At 48.4% G+C, this 20,827-nt stretch overlaps 1 protein-coding gene across 2 annotated transcripts in view; it reads left to right on the forward strand.

Annotated features, from left to right (window-relative positions):
• The window catches only part of xpo4 (exportin 4), a 59,460-nt gene that overhangs the window by 1,915 nt on the left and 36,718 nt on the right, over window positions 1–20,827 (forward strand). For both annotated transcript variants that reach the window (XM_062534478.1, XM_062534479.1), the window contains exons 2-7: window positions 2,946–3,051; window positions 4,551–4,692; window positions 6,001–6,139; window positions 9,766–9,882; window positions 10,612–10,764; window positions 17,584–17,697. In XM_062534478.1, the coding sequence (XP_062390462.1) occupies window positions 2,946–3,051; window positions 4,551–4,692; window positions 6,001–6,139; window positions 9,766–9,882; window positions 10,612–10,764; window positions 17,584–17,697 (771 nt within the window). The remainder of the gene's footprint in view (window positions 1–2,945; window positions 3,052–4,550; window positions 4,693–6,000; window positions 6,140–9,765; window positions 9,883–10,611; window positions 10,765–17,583; window positions 17,698–20,827) is intronic.

Raw genomic sequence — 20,827 nt, forward strand, 5'->3', positions numbered from 1 at the left:
TGATGAATGTGACAAAAATGTTATACATACGCTTAGATCTCTGACTGCACCTTTAACTTATACCAGCCTCACCTGCCGCCATAGGTCTTTCAAAGACTTAGTGAACCTCCTCTAAAAAATAGCTGTAATGCATAGACATTTTAGGTGCTTGAATCTGTAATCAGAGTAACCTACTCCTTACCTTGTGTCCAGCACACACATCTGATTTCTTGCCTGGGTGCCTGGATGTTTCACCATTTGGGGAATTACACTATTCTAATTTTCCACCTTCTCTTGAGTTAAACAATTGTTTTTTTTACCTTTCTCCAGTTCATCCAGCCGTTCTCTGAGTCTTACGATACCACTTTTAGCTTCAGCCTAGATCATAGATCATTGAATCGGTTTAGACCATTAGCATCTCACTTGCTAGCATCACATCAAGTGACTAAGATTTCCGGTAATTTTCCTATTTAATACTTGTCTCTTCTCAAGTTAGAAAGTGTAATAAGACCAATGGAAAGTGAAACGTGTCGATTTTCTAGGCATGGAACTATGCTCTCATTCAGGTTTAAAGTGTAATTCCCCAAATGGTGAAATATCTGTTTAATGTCATAGACACACCTGTGGTCCTGGTGTTGTTTGTTTGTCCAGTTCTGGCCTGGGCCTGACATTGTTCCTTGGGCTCTTTGGGCATCTTTCATGGCAATGTTATTCACCATTGCCATGAAAGCCAACCCTGGTGGGGGAAGGCAGCAAGTATGTGATTGATGTCAACATGTAAGTGATTGATTTTCAGTCAAACAGACAGACAAACAACCCTTAATTGCGAATGCTGTCAGTTTTACAAGTGCTCAGGTTATCTGTCTAGGGAATCAGTGTCCGTGTCAGTGTCTTTAAACGAAGTGCTGAATGCACCATCCTATATTATCATCATCATCTTCTTCTTCATCATCTTCATCCTCTAAATTTATCTTGTATCCACCCTGCTTTTGATCTCTGCTCTGTCATGTGCAGTATGTTAACCTCTGTTAAGCATCCAGGCAGTGTGTGTGTGTGTCTGTGTGAGAGAGACTGTCTGTATGTCTGTCTGTGTTCATAACATGGTGAGACCTGAAAGGAGTGAATCTGTAATCAGTCGTCATTAATATTACAGTGTGTCTCTGTCTGTCCAGCATGATGGTGGCTCACATGCTTCCCATCACCCATCTGCGGAATGTGTCGTGACCCCTCTGTGACCTTTTGCGGAGGACATTCCGTACGGTTGGGCCCTTCAGGCTCGCTTGGCCGGGCATCGCCAAATCACCCAATCAGATTAGGGCGAACGTGATTGGGAGAAGATCAAACGTAATAAGTAAACAAGAACATCTGGTGCCATAAATGCCAGTGAAATTCACCGGCTTAAAGGAACCGAGACGCAGGCAGACTGCTATTTCATCAGAGCTCACTTCCTCATTAGAGCACTAAGGGGCAAAGCAAAGGTGGCGCTATTTAGGGAGAAAAGAAAACCCACTATCCTCAGAGTGGAGTGGACGGGTTAACTTTATTGGAGCGTCGTCTGGTTGTTTTGATCAATTGGTAGTCTATGATTAATGGCTTTTGCTTTGCAGTGGATGATAAGCATATCGGTTGGTCAATGATATCCAGTGACTTGACAGGCTTATTCCTGGCAAGTCTTTGTCCATTTTGTATGTGTGTGTCACCTGTAATTACCCATTCTCAGAGGGAGTTGGTCGGACGCAAATTATCCAAGCTTCAATTTTTTGTCCCAGCTGTTTCAAAAGCCACATCCATCTCGCCCCACCAGCCCAACAGTCTGTGTGGTATAGAAGTGTTTCACAGTGAGCATTAAATTACAAAATGCAACCATACAAAGGGCCCATTGATATAGCCCACTGAATATGCATCAGTCCAGTACACCTATTTGAAACAAGAATAAACCGATTGCCGTTGGTGGAGCTCACTTAAATGTGTGTGTGACTGAAGATGGGCTCACAAAGCTGTGTGTTTTGTATGTCAGTGTTTTTTTGTGTGTGTTTGTTTGTGTACTGTCATGAATGTGTGTGCTATGCCTCCTGTAGTGATTTAGTAGATGAAGGCTGTAAAAATGAATGGGGCATTCCTGCGGCCGCAGCTCTGATGAAAGAGCCCTTCTTCCCCCTTTTTTTTAACTGAACTGAAGTGAGGTGTGTGTGTGTGTGTGTGTGTGAGAGAGAGAAAGTGAGTGAGTGTGTGTTCTCTTAGTTTGTGCCCTGTCTGGCTGTCTAGCTGTCTGACTGTGTGTGTATGTCTGTATGTCTGTCTGTGTGTGTGTGTGTGTGTGTGTGTGTGTGTGTGTGTGTGTGTGTGTGTGTGTGTGTGTGTGTGTGTGTGTGTGTGTGTGTGTGTGTGTGTGTGTGTGTGTGTGTGTGTGTGTGTGTGTGTGTGTGTGTGTGTGTGTGTGTGTGTGTGGTGGCGCGTGGATAAAAGAGGCCCTTCTCCCTAGTAGCCCTGGCCGCTGGCGGTCTGGAAGTGCTGGTGTGTTGTAATTAAGGCAGGAATGTGAGTTTCCTACACTGCTGGGCTGCCGTCCGTGCTCTGCCTCTGCACACCGGCGCGGTGGCTCTGCTCCGAGCGGCAAGCCTCCACCGCACGCCTCACACACCTCACACCTCAGCCGGCACGGGGGCCAACGGTGGGAGTCTGACACTCTTAGACACAGTTAGCACGTGATGGCATGCTCTGTGTGTGTACACAGAGATGAGCTGTGTGTGTGGATCTATAGAGTTATGCGTAAAACTTGGTACCTTGTTGTGTGTGTGTGTGTGGGGGGGGGGTCTTATTGAACAGGTGTGCTCCTGTGCTGCATTTAAGTGAGCATGCGTGTTTGTTTTGTTTGTTTGTTTGTTTGTTTGTTTGTTTGTAAGCACGGCTGCTCAGATGTGTTGTATGTTTACATGTAGTCTGACCCTCCTCGTGTTTGTTTGCAGGCACCGCCGTCCATGGTCAGCACAGAGCAGAGGCAGCATGCTGAGCACATATTCCTCTCCTTCAGGAAGTCCAAATCACCCTTCGCTATCTGCAAGCACATACTAGGTGAGTTGTGTGTGTCTGTGTGTGCCTGTGTGTCTGTGTGTGTTGGGGGATGCTTGCTTGCTTGCTTCGGTGTCTGTCTGTCTCTGTCTATATGCAAGGCCCTGAGAAGCAGTAAAACCAGAGAGCTCTGAAATTCCCCATGAATTATTTCTTAATGGTGATACATCATTCTCCCGAAATATTCCCGCTTTAGTCATTTGATGTCTTCCTTCAGTAGAAAAGAAAGAGCGCTATTTCTGCATGGCGCAGTCCTTCCTCTATTACTCAGTTGAGGCTATTACTAATGATCAAGCCCTTTGGTGCTTAGTACACCCATTGACTCACTAACCAATGGCGACGTAGTGGTTGTTTACTGCGCAGTGCACTATGCCGTGGATGGTCCAAACTCGGAGAAGACGTTTTTTTAGCTAACCATGTGAAAGATCAAGTGACCATGCGAGAGTGAGAGAGAGTGTTGACTAGGACAACACATTGAGGTAGCATAGGCTTTCTGAATTAGCCTGACGAGCCAGACCCACATCAAGATGTAGGGTCTGGACACTCACCGTAGACAGGGCTCAATCGGAGGGGTGGGATAAACAGTTGTCTTTCAAATTCCCTCCCCGCAATAGGATAACGCTAAACGAATCATCTTCTTGTTTTCAAGTAGCAGCAGGATGCGTAACCTTCCCTCTCCACGCAATAGGATAACGCCATAAACAAATCATCTTCTTGTTTTCAAATTACAGAATGCGTTACCGTCGCAACTTCTGGTCGCATGTCAGTCACCATTATGTTAAGCCCTGTGATTGGCCCGCTGGTGCTGGGGGTTCTCAGCTCCCTGCCTCAATGGATCGTTGCTAGACTGCCCCGCCAGCCAAATTACATTTGCTGCCGCTAGGGGCGTCTAGATTTCTAGGCTATTTCTGAATATGTGGTTATGCGTGATTAGCGTGAGGGCTATTTAGCATGTCTGTGATGGCCTTGTGTGTGTCGTTTGTCTTGGTGAGCGTACTTGGTCTGGTATTTTTAGCCGTGGCTTGTGTGCTCTGATTGTAGCCGAGTATAGAGTAGTTGATCTGGTGAATGTGGCTAAGCTGATTTTACCATATTTTACTGTTCCTCTTGCTGAGTGCGGTTGCTTTAGTTTGCTGGTTTAATTCAGTGTGTTTGGTGTGGTACTCTTAATAGTGGTGTTCGTTTAGAAAGCCTCAGATCTATCTCCAACTACTTGTTTCTCAAAGAGACTCCGTTGAGGCGCAGGGTGTGTGTATGTGTGTGTATGTGAGTGAATGCGGGCACGTGGACATGTGTGCCAGTGAGTTATCCATGCAGAATGACTGTGTGTGTTGGGACATGATGGGACTGGCCTGTGTGTGTGTGTTTCTAATCATCATGGAGGCACGTTGCTGCCATGTGTGTGGAAGACTTGTGTTTCTAATCATAATCAAGGCATGTTGCTGCTTGGTGTGTGTGTGTGTGTGTGTGTGTAACACCTCTTCTCCTTCCTCTCCTCCCAGAGACCAGTAAGGTGGACTATGTGCTCTTCCAGGCGGCCACAGCCATCATGGAGGCGGTGGTGCGGGAGTGGATCCTTCTGGAGAAGGCCAGCATTGAGTCTCTCCGCACATTCCTCCTTACTTATGTCTTACAGAGACCCAAGTGAGTCACACCCTTGTGTGTGTGTGTGTGTGTGTGTGTGTGTGTATGTGTGTGTATGTGTGTGTGTGTGTGTGTGTGTGTGTTTTCCTCTGGGTTTGTAATTGTGTGTTATTATGTTCAATTTGATATGTTCAGCCACAAATGTGTCTGCTGTTAAATTAACACATGAAAGGATTCCGCTTCTCCCAGGTCCTCTTACAATAGTGTGTGTGTGCACGCGTGCATGTGTGATCAGTATTTGTTAGTAATTACTAGTCCTGTGTGTCTCCGTCTATATACACACTGGAGCTGTTAGCAGTCTAATAGCTCATTGCAAGAGGTGCAATGAACATCAGATGCACAATAATTTGTCTACATTGCATAAACATTGCCTAGCTGTTTGAATACATTTGCACATTTAGGCATCTCTGTTGAATGTTTGAAAATCATTCTGCATTGAGGTGGTTTGAGCACTGGGCTTGATGGTAGTTTAATCTGCATCTTAATCTGTCATAAATGCCCATAACTGTGAATATACCTTTAAATGTTATTTGATGAAAATCATAACGTTTCATGATTCCCTTTCCAATAAATGTTTTGTCAAATACAGCAAACACAGGATGGGTTACACATAAGGGTGTTTATTTTCACTGGCTGTGAAGCTCCGACGCCAGCAACCTGTTGCCAGAATCACAGTCTCTGCCTATAACAAAACATGTCGGCTAATGCTGAGACATCTGGCCTGCAGGTGGCTTCTGGTGAATTAATGTATAAAAGTATGTACTGTATGTGAAAATGCAACTAGCAGTAGGCGTGTTTCCCCTCTTAAACGGCCTATCATTGACCCTGGCATTCCTGACATGCATTAGATGTAATGTAAACGTGTTTGCATTCAAGGGCTTCAGCTTACCCTAAATAAAGAACACATTCTTTCATTGCACGGTGGATTTGTATCTTTTAACAGCGACCCCAGGAAACTCAATAGACCACGATAGAAATGTCTGGCCAGAGATGGGCGTGTGGGCTTTTGCAGAGATAATTGCAGAAATTCAGAACACACACAGAACAGTTTAGTGGAGAACTATGGTGAAGCTGTGATTTATTTGGAAATTGTGAGAACCGTGAGAGACAATTTTACAGGATACTTTATTCTCACACTAAATGTGGTTGGTTAAGCCTGTGATTTAATACAGTCTTTTGTTCTCTCTCCTCTCTCTCTCTCTCTCTCTCTCTCTTCTGTCTCTCTCTCTCTCTCTCTCTCTCTCTCTCTCTCTCTCTCTCTCTCTCTCTCTCTCTCCCCCCCCCTCGGTCTCTCTCCCCCCACTGTAGCCTTCAGAAGTATGTCCGTGAGCAGGTCCTACTGGCCGTGGCGGTCATTGTGAAGCGGGGCTCGCTCGATAAGTCCATCAACTGCAAGGGCATCTTCCATGAAGTCAGCCAGCTCATCAGCAGCGGCAACCCCACAGTGGTGAGTTTACACGAACGCGGAACGTTGAATCTCACCTAATGAGGAAATGGTCACCGCATCAAACCGCATCGACCCCCCTCCCAAACGCTGTTCTAAGACGGTGGTCAGCCATCCTTAGCAGATTACCCCAACTAGAGCGTCTAACTACCGGTATGCACTACTCACCTGACTTTTAAAGGACAAAAGTCCCAAACTGTTCTGTGAACTTTGTCCCAGATTGTTTCAGATGTTTATAGCTGATTTGATTTATTTAATTTTCGTTCATTTTCTGCCCAAAGTAGTAAGATATTTACTTGTCAGAAGACATTACAACTCATTTTAAGTGCCACTTGTTATAAGCCAACTTTGTTAACTGCATGATGTAAGACGTAGAAAAACCTGTCCTGTAAAAGTAGTTTTTGTGGTTAGACAGTGACTACAAAAATGCAGCGCACCATAAAGCATGCGACCGCTAAATGCGTATTTCGTTCCCACCAGCCTTTCAGGAAAACCACTATGTAGGTATGCTTGCCACTGCCAGGCTGTAACACCTCGCAGTAATGAAAAAGCTCTGACAACACGACATCGCCAACTGAAGACACCAGTTAACACATTTTCACCAGTGCCAGTGGAGCTGTGCGTGGTGTTTGCAAGGATATTGAGTCGTGGATCTGTCTGAGGTTTCTTCCTATATGTGTCTCCGATTCTAGGGAGCTTTTCCACGCCCCTGTTACTCATGGGCTCTCTTTCCATGTTTAACACTCTGTGTAAAGCGCCATGAGACGTGTAATGTTTTGGCGCTCTATAAGTGAAATTCAATTGAAATTGAAAATTGAAATATGCGCACCTTTCGAGTTGTTACTTCTCTAGTGTTTGTTTTTTTTGGACCAGCATTTCTCATTGCTGCTTGAACATGCTCCTCATGTTGGGTGTAGCAGCTGTGGCTCTTTCAGTGGGAGACACGAATCATGTTGCTCATCGTACCCAGTGATGAGCCCACACCCTTCTCTTAAGCTCACATAGTGGCAGGTATGTTTCCTGATTCCCTGGAACCACGCGGTGCCAAAATGTGAAACTGAATCCACCTCTCAGCTCTCATGCGTGTGGCTGATGCATTGACTCCTGACAGTCATGCCGTTCATAAGTAGTGGGGGATTTATGGCCGTGTGTGATTCTGTCATCATCACACTGACAAGAACGTAAAGGGGTGAGGGGCGGGGGCGAAGCCATTACACGCTGAGGGAAAGATCCGGAATGCGAGTCATTACTTCCTTCTGGAATGCCAACAATGGGTAATGAGTCGTTGTAACGACAGCGGGCTGAATCGTAAGCAGCTAATTGAGAGTAGCCGGAGGGAGGCCAGGCACTTGATGTTGTTGGGCGTGAGTAGGTAGTGGAAATGGCAGTTTTCTGGGGGACGCTGTGGCGCAATAGGCTAAAGCGCTTGTGCCATGTACGTGTCCGAGTGCCCATGGGAACTCAAGTTTTGAGTCCAACTTGCAGTCATTTCCCAATCCCACCCCATCTCTTTCTCCCACTTGCTTCCTGTCTCTCTCCACTGTCCTATACAAATAAAGGCAAAAAGCCCAAAAAAATATACTTAAAAAAAAAAAGAAATGGCAGTTTTCTGAAAAGAGATTTCGCTGACTAATGCGAGATGACGCATGCTGGATGACAGAGCCGATCTCTCGGAAAACAACGCAACGGGGAATTTTCAACTACGCAGAAGCAGAGCTTACTCATATGGCCTGTATCTGATGAAGGGAAGTGATCCAGATTTTTAGGTGGGAGCTGCTGCGTCCGCGCCCCCGGATGGTATCCTCGTGCCCGTCACCCACTGACGGGTAGGCAGCAGCGGCGGGCGCTGTGTCTGAGCGGATTGAGTAATAGAGAAATTGAGTAACCAGCCGCACTGGGGGGGAGTTCTGAGCTGTAACCAAACCATAGCCATTATTTAGTCATGATTAGATTAAACCCAATCTGTGCACGGTCTGTGGCTAGAGTAGACGCACATTTTCCACACCGTGCTTGATTGTTAAAGCTGTGGAAATGAATGTAAAGATTCTGTTTTTCCTCAGCATGAATCACTCTTGTTTTGCTTTGAAAGCCCCAAAAGAGCCCGGGGCCCCCTTTATGATGTGTTCTAGTCCGAGCATCTGACGAGTGGAGTCTCGGTCGTGGGTTTGGCTCTGTCGGAGGCGTAAAAGCTCCTTTAGCTCAAATGCCAGAGAAGCTGAAAGGGAAAGCTGTTCTCCTTTCCTCTCCCACGGTGTAAGCCTCTTTTGAATAGCACCTGCAGAGTGTCCTTAGTCCTTCGTCAAGCACTTGTGCGCTCTCTCCAGAAGATGGCGCTCCTCGCGCAGAAAGTGAGCGTCTCCCCCACTTGAAGGGTGAGCTTCAGAGTCTGGGCAGCAGGAGTTGTTGATTGAGCTGTGCGCGGAGTGTTGTTGTGTGGGGCACTTTTATGAACGCGCCATCCATTGGTGCTGAGACCACAGCAGCTGTTGCCCTCGGTTACGTTTGTGTTTTTGGGAATCCCTCGGGGCACGGAGGGCTTCGAGGGCCTTAGAGCCAGGCATGGCATGCGGCTGGAACGGTGGCACGTCCGAAGACACAGGGGAAAGGGGGGGGGGGGGGGGGCATGAAAGGAAGGACTTGTTTTATAAGCGCATTCTCTTGTTTATTAGTTTTTAGATCAAAGATGTGATAAGATGACAGTGGCGCGCTCAAAGAGGGGGGCTCGTGAAAGGAAGAGCATGCAGTGGGTCAGAATGGCCCTGCCTCGTTGAATCCGGTTGCTTTACTGTAGAAGAACTGTCTTATTTGTTTTTAGATCAGACATGAGAGAAATAACAGATGCCACTACAGTGCAGTTGGATTCGACAAACTTGTATTCACCATTGATTATCGATTGTTGTTAAGGAAGTGGAAGGGAGTTTCCTACTCAGAGAAAGTTGTTTGAAAGGTTTTTGAAATTAATTTTAAATTGCGGTCATATATTTCATAATTTCTATGAACTGATGCAGTGCAGTTGGGTTCGACAAACTTGTATTCACCATTGATTTGATTATCGATTGTTGTTAAGGAAGTGGAAGGGAGTTTCCTACTCAGAGAAAGTTGTTTGAAAGGTTTTTTAAATGAATTTGAAATTGCCGTCATGTATTTCATAATTTCAGTTAACTGATGCATTCTAGTCCTAGTGTTCATCAACATGTCATGATGCCATGGTAATCCAGAGTGGGATATTTAGCTGTGGCCGGTGCTGTTCCCAGACCTGTTGCTGTGTGATGAGAGGTATAGGAGCCTGGCCATGTGCTGCTGTGTTGTGGAGCGGGCTGATCTGGTTGATGGACGCTCTCTGGTTAAGACGGCGGCACGTGCAGGGCACACGCTCAGGCCAGGACCCAGCCAGCCAGCTGCTCTCAGCACACTCATCAGGGACTGACGAGCGGGGCCCGGCCGCCATGAGTAAACACACACACACACACACACACACACACACACACACACACACGATGGCATACGTCCACACTCATGTCTCAAGGGTGCCTGGTTTGGGTGGGTGTAGGGTGTATGTGAGTGTAAGCTGTCACCTTTAACCTCTGACCTCTGCCTGTGTGTGTGTGTGTGTGTGTGTGCGCGCGCAGCAAACATTGGCCTGCTCCATCCTGACGGCGCTACTCAGCGAGTTCTCCAGCTCCAGCAAGACCAGCAACATTGGCCTCAGCATGGAGTTCCACGGCAACTGCAAGCGCCAGTTCCAGGTCTCTCAGCACAACATAACACAACACTACACAACACAGCCCTGAAGCGCCATCACCTGACGTCATTCCAATACAATGCAGTACAATAACACAACTCCGTTTGTTTGAGCTCAGCGGCTTTGATTACATACTACCAATCGAGTAGCTTTACAAATCTCACACCCATTCACTTTGTTGACAAATGTATGAGTTATGATTTCAGTAGCAGATTTGTTTTTGTATTTGCACGGAACAGCTGTCTCTCTACACCCTCTCCAAGTGTTGTTCCTTGTCATGAGCTGCGTGTCTGTCTTTATTTATTAGAAGCTTAAGCCCATAAGTCATAAGCATACAGGCTATTGTTGTAGCGTGTGTGTGTGTGTGAGATTGTAATGAATATCATAATCATTCCTCTTCTTTTGTTTAGTGTAGGGTGTTTATTATTGAATTATTTTCATTTTGAGAATCACTGAATAGATGGGCACGCGTGTGTGAGTTTTTGCGTTAGACCTGACAGCCATTGTATTTCGGTTGACTGATCACTATTAGAGATGAGGTCTCACACCCACGTATTTGTCCGTTAAATATCTTGTGGACGTGTGAGTGACTTTCAAGTGACTTTCACTTATCATCCTGTCATATTATGTGTGAGTGTGTGTGTGTGGTTATGGTTATGTACAGTGCAGCTCTATTGTATGACATATCATACTGAAGTGTGTGTGTGTGTGTGTGTGTGTGTGTGTGTGTCAGGAGGACGACCTGAGGCAGATCTTCATGCTTACCATGGAGGTTCTTCAGGAGTTCAGCCGCAGGGAGAACCTCAACGCCCAGATGTCCTCCGTGTTCCAGCGGTACCTGGCACTGGCCAATCAGGTGCTCAGCTGGAACTTCCTGCCACCCAATCATATCCTTTCATTCTTCGACTGATGGTTTTTGTTTGTCAAAAGGGGAGCCTGTGAGGTGGTTGGTGGCATATTCAGTACTGTGTGTGCGTGTTTGTCTGAACAGCCTTTATTGTGTGTGTGTGTGTGTGTGTGTGTGTCAGAGTGTTAGTGAGAGAAAGGGAGAGAGTGTTAAAGAGGGGTTTGTGTGGCTGTCTGTAGATCCTCTGAAGTGATAGGCCTTCAGTTTTGCCACATGTGTGTTAAAAAGGTGTTTGGTTCCTCTCAGTATGCGTGCCACATATAGAATTTGTGTGTGATGCTTGTGTGTGTGTATGTGTCTGATTGTGTGTGTGTGTGTGTGTGTGTGTGTGTGTGTGTGTGTGTGTGTGTGTGTGTGTGTGCAAGCATGCATGCATGCATGAATGATTAAGAGTATATGTGTCTTCAGCTATGCGCTTGTTGTCTGGCTTCAATGAGATTATGTTCCCCATATCATATGTGCACCCTATATATCTTCTTAAGGATATGTGTGTGTGTGTCTGTGTGTGTCTACGTGTGTGTGTTTGTGTGTGTCTGTCAGTGCTGGCATACTCCGGCTAATGACACACGTGTGCCACATGTCGTGTTGCGTGTGTGATAAGATGTGATGTGTCCTCAGCTATGTGTATGACTGAATGTGGTGTGTGCGTGTGTGTGTGTGTGTGTGTGTGCCATTGATTGTCTCTGAAGCGTTAAGCCTCCGCAGGCTCTCTCCGGTCGCCGCTGGCCGTTTAAAGGGATCTGCGGTGGCGTCGGTGCCAACCAGGGTCACGGATCACTTTCAAAAGATACGCCCACGCCCGCCCCTAGCTTGCCCTCCGCCACAGTAACCAGCCTTCCCTCTGCCCGGTGGAATGTCAGGCATGTTCTGTGTGTGTGTGTGTGTGCGTGTGTGTGCGTGCATGTGTGTGTGTGTGTGGTGGTCGGCAACTGGGTGGTGCATGAAGGAGACTCCTTTGGGAAATTGATCAGATTTATTAAGGCCCTGGGGAGAACTGGGCGTGTTTGTGTTTGTGTGAGTGTGTGTGTGTGTGTCTGTGTCTCTGTGTCTCGCGTCGGCACTTTAATTGCGTGCCCAACAGCCGTCTCCATGTCCTTAAAGCATGGCGGAGGCGTGTGTGTGTTTGAGTGTCTCCTTTGAGTGTCTGCTTCACTTAAACGCCTGTGGCTTTGGCATTTGTGTGTGTGTTTCCCACTCTGTCTCTGAAATGAGCGGCAGAGGCATGCGTGTCATCTCTCCGCGCCACCACGTGTACGTGTCATCTGTGCGAGCTGGCAGATGCGCCTGTACTACAGCATGTCTTTCCACACGCCCTTTGACCTCTGGGGGGGGAGGGGGGCCTCATTACTGGGCCTTATGCCACTCGTGTGGCTGTGGATGGCCAATGGGAGGGAGGGAATGGATGACAGACAGCTGTCTGAGCCAGTGAGTCTCCGGGGAGAGTGGACGCACTCTAACCTGTAACAGGAGGCCAGAGAGGCACTCTCCCCCCACCACCACCACCCACCCACCCATTTACAAAATCACAAAAAACCCGCAAAACTGATGGTCAAAGCCACTCAACCTACTCTCAATAAGAACTGAGTAGATGAGTAGATGAGTAACATGTAATGTAAACGTTGGCATATACACTTGTTGATACACTCCCGAGCCGTGAATCTTTTGCACACATTCTTTCCTCCCCCGGCACCTTCCTCTTCACCCTCCATTTCCACGTTCACATTCACAAATGAACCGTATCTTGTCAAAATCAGGATGTTACCCGACACGTTCTGCGCAGTTAAATGAAGAAAATCTTGAGCGTCCGTCCTCCTCCTCGCTGGCAAATCTGGATTGCCTTGCCCGATTCGCGGATTGATATGTGACCCTTCAAAGCGAAACCAGTCATTTCGGTAAAATGTAAAAAATTAAGTTGTTGTGCTCATGTGAACGGCCATAAACTAAGCTTTCCAACTATATGTATATCGAGGGTATTACACAAACTATCGCTTAGATAACCGCATCCAAAGTTGACATGGTTCTCCTGTCACGATATGCCAGAAGAGGAGAAATCACCTTTTTAAGCAGCATGGACAACGGGGATGACTGCTAATGTGTTGAATCTTTGCCGGGTTTAACAGTCAAGACGTATGTTTTTTCCGTGAAATTAGTTCACGATATGAAAATGTAGACTGTATACTGTCGAATTATGCAAAAACGTGAAATTCAACATTTTAACCCGGAAGTTTGTTTATTGTGGATTTTCTCAAAATGACGTTGTGCTTAAAGCGACTGATTTCGCTTTGAAGAGTCACATACTGTATACAGTACCAATATGTCACCGTAGTTAACGCTGAGATGGCAGTGGCAGCTATAAACGTCAAATCTGATGCTTGTCGGCAAATAATGTCCATAAAACAAGTAGGGTGAATTTGTAGGGAGGTGGCATGACATTTGCCTGAGGGGACCCGGGAGGAGAACAGGAGAGGCTGAACACAGGACAGTCCAGAGGAAATGGTGGGACAAGACTTGGCCAAAAAAAGAGTGAGCCAGGAGGACTGAGAGAGAGAGTGAAGGAGAGGGATGTAATTAAGGAAGAGACGGAAGAATAAAGTGTGTGTGTGTGTGTGTGTGTGTGTGGGTAGGGAGAGACTAGGAGAGAGGGAGTAGAGTGTGTCGATATGAAAGGGCAGGCGGACGGAGGCATGAATGGGAGAGCGAGAGAGGCGGCAGAAGAGTGGAATGAAAAGAAGCTGGAAAGAGGAAGAGAAGGAGTGGAGGAGCGGGTAGGGGTGATGAGCGATGAGAGAGAGGTAGTGGAAAGAGGGAGAGAGAGAAAGAGAGGGAATGAACGGAGAGAGAGAGGGGAGGGGAGGGGAGGGGGCAGCGGCGAACTGGGGGAGAGCAAAGGGAGCAGAAGGGCATTCCTCAAGTGTTATCCCACATGTCCCACTCAGCGTGTGTGTGTGTGTGTGTGTGTGTGTGTGTGTGTGTGTGTGTGTGTGTGTGTGTGTGTGTGTGTGTGTGTGTGTGTGTGTGTGTGTGTGTGTGTGTGTGTGTGTGTGTGTGTGTGTGTGTGTGTGTGTGTGTGGTGTGTGTGAGAGAGAGAGTGAGAGACAGAAGGGCATAGGGGGTCTTCAGAGGGAGGATGCGACACGTAAACCCGTCTTTTGCCAGCATGGACGGACAGGGCAGGCGGGCGGGCGAGTGGACGGATGTGCGTCTCACCCCAGCTGGCAGCGGGCCCTCGGCAGAGCTCCCGGGGCGTCCGCGGGGAGCGTAAACACGCCGGCACGTCTGTTTGACACTGTATACACACCCGCTCCGCCGGCAGCTCGTTTTGCACAGCTCGGAGCCGTTTCGCAAAAGCCCGTCGCTGATTGAAGATCCCCCGATCTGGCGAAAGTCGCTAAAGTTCGCCGGCTTCCCAGCACCCCTCTCCGTTCGGACCCTAACACTCCATAACTCAGACACGCAAGCGCCTCGTTCTGTCACACACACGCACTCTCTCCGTGCTCTCTGCTGGCTTTTCACTCCCTCGGACACGTCGTATTTCAAGAAAACGCGTTTTCTGCGACGACTCCGCGGTTATTCCCCGTCGTCGTTTATCAACCGTTTTAACAAGCGAGGATTTAGCAGGGCAGAGCGTTCCTGTCGGAGCAGGCTCTAGATTTGGGGTTTTGTAACGGAAAGTCAAGTTAAGCCGTCGACAAGACCGCAGCCCCGGTCGCCGAGGCTCCTCGCGTCTCTCCTAAAATGCGAAACCCTCGTTTCGTTTTTTTTTTTTTTTGTCCTCGAAAAGTACGGTTTCTCCTGAGTTATCAGGAGAAGGTGTAATGGAAAGTTTCAGACGCATGAGCATGCAGGGGCTGTGGTGGTGGTGGTGGTGATGGTGTGGTGGTGGTGTTGGCGGCGGGACCTCCAATGGTGGTGGAGGTCCGGTGGTGGTGGTGGTGGTGGGTGGGGGAGTGGTAGCTGCAGTTAAAAGTTCAGCTGCCTAGCCTGTAACCGCACTGCTGCTTTTGAAATGCGGGAGGTTGGAAAATCCCTCCACCCGTCAACTGCACACGTGCTGACTTAAGGGGCAAGGGGTGTTCATCAGGAGTGTGTGTGTGTGTGAGTGAACGAAAGTGTGTGTTTTTGCGTGGGCTTGTATGTGTGTTTCTGCATGCACTTGTTTGTGTGTGCTTACAGTATGTGTGTTCCTTTGTCTGTGTGTGTGTGTGTGTCCGTGCATTTATGAGTGTGTGTGGGTGTGTGAGAGAGATCTCGAGTGTGTAAAACTGTGTGTAAAGTCTGAATGTCTTTCACTGCAGTGTTTTTCCTCAGTAGTGTGGTTTACTAGTGCTCGTACAGTGTGTTCGCTGTGGTTTGTGTTTCACTGAGATCTCTATCTGTGGGATTACTTTAGAAGTCCTTTATTTAGTAACACATCTCACTCACCCTGGAGTCTTATCACTGTAATAGCCTGCCAACTCCCTTTGAACAAACACCTTTTATACCTTTTAACACAAGCAAAACCAGTGTGATCAGATGAGAAAGTGAACAACGGTACGCCGTTGTGACAGTCACGCTTGTCAACACCTGCACTCTACGAGGCATCGTTAACGAGTCATTAAGGATAACAATAGCAATATTTAACGTCCAGTCTCGTGTCTGAGTGGACTCGCACTCACACACGTACAGACAAACACACACACTATTTCTCACTCACTCAGTCACTCATGAGGTGATAATGTGGTGGTGAATATTTGGCTATTCGGCACGAGGAGTAAGTTTAGACATCTTGTCTTAACCCCAGCCTCAGTGTGTGTGTGTGTGTGTGTGTGTGTGTGTGTGTGTGTGTGTGTGTGTGTTTGTGGCAGAGGGCAGCTGAGGAGCAAGCTGATGGAAAAGAGTGGTCATGTGTGTGTGAATCACCCCAGATCCTGTTTCATCTGTCACCTTTCGTGACACACACACCAACTCGACATGATCATACATTCTTTTAGTGTTGCAAGCCTTAAAGCCGTTGCACATCAGATATAATTCATTTCATGTTATATTAGAAAATTGTGCACACACACACACACACTCACACACGCACACTCTCTCTCCACAGTACCTGATATCTGAGATGTACCTGATAACTGTTTTTTTTTTTTTACACACACACTTCTCTATTCATGCATGTACCTATTTGTGGTAGAAGCATTATACTCTGAGACATACACACACCACCACACTCTATGGTCATCACATCACATCACAAACACGCAGTGCTTAAAAAGAGTAGCGCGCGCACACACATGTGCGTAAGCAACTCTTCCACTCACTCACTCCCCTCCTCTGCCCTCACACATGGTCATCAGATCACAAGCACACAGTGCTTAAAAAGCACACACGCGCGCACACACACACACACACACGCACGTCAGTTTCCTCTGCCCTCTACATCCAAGCACCCACAGCCCTGGTCAGTCCTGAGTTCCCACCGGTGGTTGAGTCCAGTCAGTCTGTCTCCATACCCATGCTTGGCTCTCCTCCAGCTCCAGCAGCTCCAGCAGCTCCGTGTCCCAGGGCTGGTCAGCCACCAGTGCCCCGGTCTCAGGCCCTGCTCCCTGGACTCTCTCTCCCCCCCCCCCCCCCCCCCTCTGCTCCCCCCCCCCCCTGCGCTCCCTTCCCCTGTACCCAGCCAGACCAGGCCAGGCCTCTCCTACCGCAGGTTCACCCAGAGTTCTGTGGCGGCTGCACTATTTTTACCCATGCCGTAAAGTCGGCCCTGTGTGACTGTGGAGGAGGGAGAAGGAAAGAGTGGGAGAGAGAGGGACAGAGAGAGAAAGAAAGAAAGAAAGAAAGAAAGAAAGAAAGAAAGAAAGAGAGAGAGAGGGAGAGAGACACTAGGTCAGAAGGCAGAGAGGGGGGTGGCATTATACCCAGACATAGTTTGTCGCGTAAAGCTGGCACCTGTCTTTGAGGATGTGTGTGTTTGTACATGTGTGCGCTGTGGCAGTATGCTCCTGTCTGTAGTGTGTGTGTGTGTGTGTGTGTGTGTGTGTGTGTGTGTGTGTGTGTGTGTGTGTGTGTGTGTGCAGGGAGTGACTGTGGGTCCAGCCCAGTGGAATGCTGGCCTGTGCCGGTGACTGGCTTTGATCAGACATTCCTGTGGGAGTTTCCTCCGAGAGAGAGAGAGAGCGAAGGAGAAGAAGAGGGAGAGAAAAAGAAGGAGAGAGCACTCGGGGCAAAGGCTCCGACGGAGGAGGCAGACGCACCGAAGGAGGTAGAGAGAGAGAGAGAGAGAGAGAGAGAGAGGAGAGGGAGAGCAGGAGAGAGATAGAGAGAGACAGACACACAGACACACAGAGGGTGGGAAAGGAGAAGGGAGCGTGTGTGAGTTACACTGACTTTCCACTGCCAAGAGGGAAAGAGTGGGAAGCAACTTTAGGGTTTTTTTTTTGTTGTTGTATTTTTTATTTATTTTTTTTAAATAAAAAGAGGGAGAAAGAAGACAGAGGAAAGAGGAGGAGAAGAAGGAGGCGCAGGCATCATCAGGCGCGATATTGAGAGGTCTTTACGGGGTCAAGGAGAAGAGGAGCCGTGGGGAGGTGTCACCGTTAAACGAGCGTTCAGGGAGACGCACACGCAGACAGAATAACCATAACAAGACACGTAGAGACCGTCGGGGAAGCGTGAGACTGAGGAAGACAGGAAAGAGTGGGAGAGAGGGAAGAAAAGTGAGCGCCTCTGTCGGGTGTGTGTGCCGTTTCCCCCGTGTGTGTGTGTCTGTGTGTGTGTGTGTGTGTGTGTGTGATGCTCCTGTTGGCCTTAACCGGATGCTCACTGGGCAGGCACTACATCGCCATGTTTGAGGCCACCCAGAACGTCATGCTGAAGCCCACAGAGACCTGGAGGGACGCCCTGCTGGACACGCGCGTCATGGACCTCTTCTTCACCGTGAGTCCTCGCTCCGCTCTGTGTGTGTGTGTGTGTGTGTGTGTGTGTCTGTGTCTGTCTCTGTGTGTCTCTGTGTGTGTCTGTGTGTGTGTCTTACTTGTCTGGACCTCTTCTTCACCGTAAGTCCCGCACTCCGCAGGCTGGTGTGTGTGTCTTTGTGTCCGTGTGAGTCTACGTATCCTGGTTCTCTAGTGGAGGTAAGTGCTGAAACTTGTCATCCTCTTTCCTTCCCTCTGTGTCGGTCTGTCTCTGTCTGTCTGTGTATTGTAGTATTCTGGTTCTCTGGTGGATGTGTGTGTGTGTGTGTGTGTGTGTGTGTGTGTGTGTATGTATGTTTGTTGTTAGAATTCTGTTTTTCTAATTGTGTTTTTCTTGACTCAGGTGTGTGTGTGTGTATGTGTGGGGGGTAATTTGTCGGTTTTGTGGTTTGAACTGTTGTGCCACAGTTAAGTGTATGGGACAACGCTTGGAGTTTGCTGTTGAATTCTGTCATACAGTCTCCCTTGAACCCTGCCTCTCTCTCTTTCTCTCTTTCTCTTTCTCTTTCTCTCTCTCTCTATCTATCTCTATCTTTATCTCCTTCTCTTCTCTCTATCTCGCTCTCTCTCCTCAATTCAAAAAAGTTGTACTGAATTTATCGCTGTCCGTGGGCCTCTGAATGTTCTGTTCCTCTCATCTCTCCCACTGGGCCACTGTTTCTCCTCCTTTCCTCTCCTCCTCTCCTGTCCTCTCATCCTCCTCTCTCCGGCACTCATCCTCCTCGTCCTCTAAATCTGTCTCCTTGTTTTTCTTCCTCCTCTCCTATCCCCTTCCTCTACTCCTCTGTCCATTTTATTTTTCCTGCACTGTCTCTCCTCTCCTCTCCTAACCCCTCTCTGCTCATGTCCCTCTTTCCTCCTGTTTCCTGTCGCTGCTCTCTCTCTCCCCATCTCTTCTGCACCTCCTTTTGTCATCCCATGTTTTCTCTCCCCTCTTCTCTTCTCATTTCTGTGTATGTCCTTCCTTTCCTTTAGGTCTTTCCCTTTCTGTCCTCTGTGTTACTGTGGGAAACCGATGCCTTCACATGGGACTTCATACTCTCTCTCTCTCTCTCTCTCTCTCTCTCTTGTTGGTCACTCTGTGATGTTAAAAAGTCAATCCTTGTTGTGGCTCCGTGTGTGGTGTGTGTGTGTGTGTGAAGGAGAGAGACGGAGAGAGAGAAAGAGAGAGACGACAGTGCTGTTATTTTATGGTCGCTGACTTGCGGCTAGAGTGTTGGTTTAAACGGCACGTCTGGAAATAGCCCCCACCGAAAAATGTGTGTCAGAACTAGGCTGTACAATGGGGGAACAAAGCCACAAATGTGTTTTGAGGTATGCTGCATCTGTGTGTGCGTGTGTGTGTGTGTGTGTGTGTGTGTGTGTGGAGGAGATGGACAGGGGCTTCAGATGTGTGTGTGTTTTCCTGCGTGTGAGCGAGACTGCCATATGCTGGTTATGCAGGAACTGTCGGGAAGAATTTGGCGCGATCAAAGCGTGTGTTGAGAGTTGTGTCAAGATGTGTCTCTGGACATGCTCTTTGTGTGTGTGTGTAGGTGGGTAAGTAAACGAAGCAAGGGAATATCAGAAGGCCCTTGCTCCCTTGTCTGGACCTCATCACTGTGTTAGTGTGTGTGCTTGCATGTAAGTGTGTGTGTGTGTGTGTGTGTGGAATAATGCCGTCAGCTCCCTCCCCTCCACATCTTGGGACGGCGGCTGCCAAATAATGTGCTGCTCTCCCTCCATTACACACGCGCTATTCCGGCCGCTGCCAAATACTGCTCTGCCTTTCCTCCCAGTGGCCAGGGGCACAGGGGTGGCCTGGGGTCGCGCTGCTGCCAGATAGTGCTCCGCTTTCCCAGCGCCGTCTGCCTTCAGGGATTGTGTCTGCAGTCGAGGAGCGGAGGTGCCAAATACCGCTCCGTTATTACCCCACTCCACTGAAAGATGGCCGTGCAACTTGAGACGGCTGCCAAATAATGCCCTCCTTCAGGCAGATGTCTTGTTGCGGAGCCGTTTGTTGTCATCGTTGTTGTTGTTGTTGTTGTGGTTGTTCTAGTGCGTCGTTGTCAGCATGGAGACACCTCGTCGGGAAGGCGCTGATGAGAACGCCCTGGCGAGATGATGTCAAGTGCGGTGCGTAGCGTCCCAACATGTCTGGACGGGCATGATCGTGTGTGTGTGTGTGTGTGTGTGTGTGTGTGTGTGTGTGTGTGTGTGTGTGTGTGTGTGGCGGGGAGAGAGACGCAGAGAGATGTGGCCGCTAGACGGATACATCGGGGCACCGGAGGATGAAGGGTGTTGTTGTTCTTTGTCTAATTGCCTGTTTGCCGAGGCATGACGTTGTTGTAGTAGCGGTAGCGGTTAAGCCCCGGGCTGGTTCTTGGCCAGGGCGTGTTTTATGGAAGGGCCCGTCCCCGGCGCGGGGGACTTTATTGGGGCCGAGTGTCTGGGTCAGGAGTTGAACTGGTGGAGTGCCTGCACCGTGTGCCATGAAGTTTGAGTTGTGAGTCGTTCATATTGCACCATTCTTTCCATTCGCCCCATGCTCCGTTAGTAGGCTCAGATAGTCCGACACACGCGGGTTTTTTTTTTGTTTTTTGGAGGTGTCAAGTTGGCAGGGTGCCTCTTCTTCTTTTACGAGAGGGACGGCGGGGGGGGTTCTGGAATGGTTTGGGGTGTGGAGGTCGAGGTTTAGCCCCTGTGGGGTGTGTGTGGTATGTGAGTGTGTGTGTGTGTGTGTTTGGGGGGGGGGTTGTTATTGTTAGGGTCCCTAGTGTGGTCAGCTGTCTCTCTCTGGGGGTGTCTGCATGGCTCAGTGTGACCATGGGGTCTCTGTCTGTCTGTGTATGTGTGGAGTGTGTGTGTGTGTGGCAGGGGTGGGGGACGTATATGTAGGGTGGGGGGGGGGCTCTTATATGTGTGTATGTGTGTGTCAGTCTGTTATAGTTTGTGTGTGTCTGCATTCTGGACGGAAGCATGTTTTGATTTGTGGTGTTGGTATATGGCGTGTGTGTCCGTCTAAATATGTTTGAGATTTGTACTTATGTTTCAGTCTTTGGACTGTATTCTTGGTGGACGTGTGTGTGTGTCGGTTCTTCTCAATGAGGATG

This window comes from Sardina pilchardus, chromosome 4 (genome assembly GCF_963854185.1).
Source record: "Sardina pilchardus chromosome 4, fSarPil1.1, whole genome shotgun sequence".
NCBI classification, from domain to species: Eukaryota; Metazoa; Chordata; class Actinopteri; order Clupeiformes; family Clupeidae; genus Sardina; species Sardina pilchardus.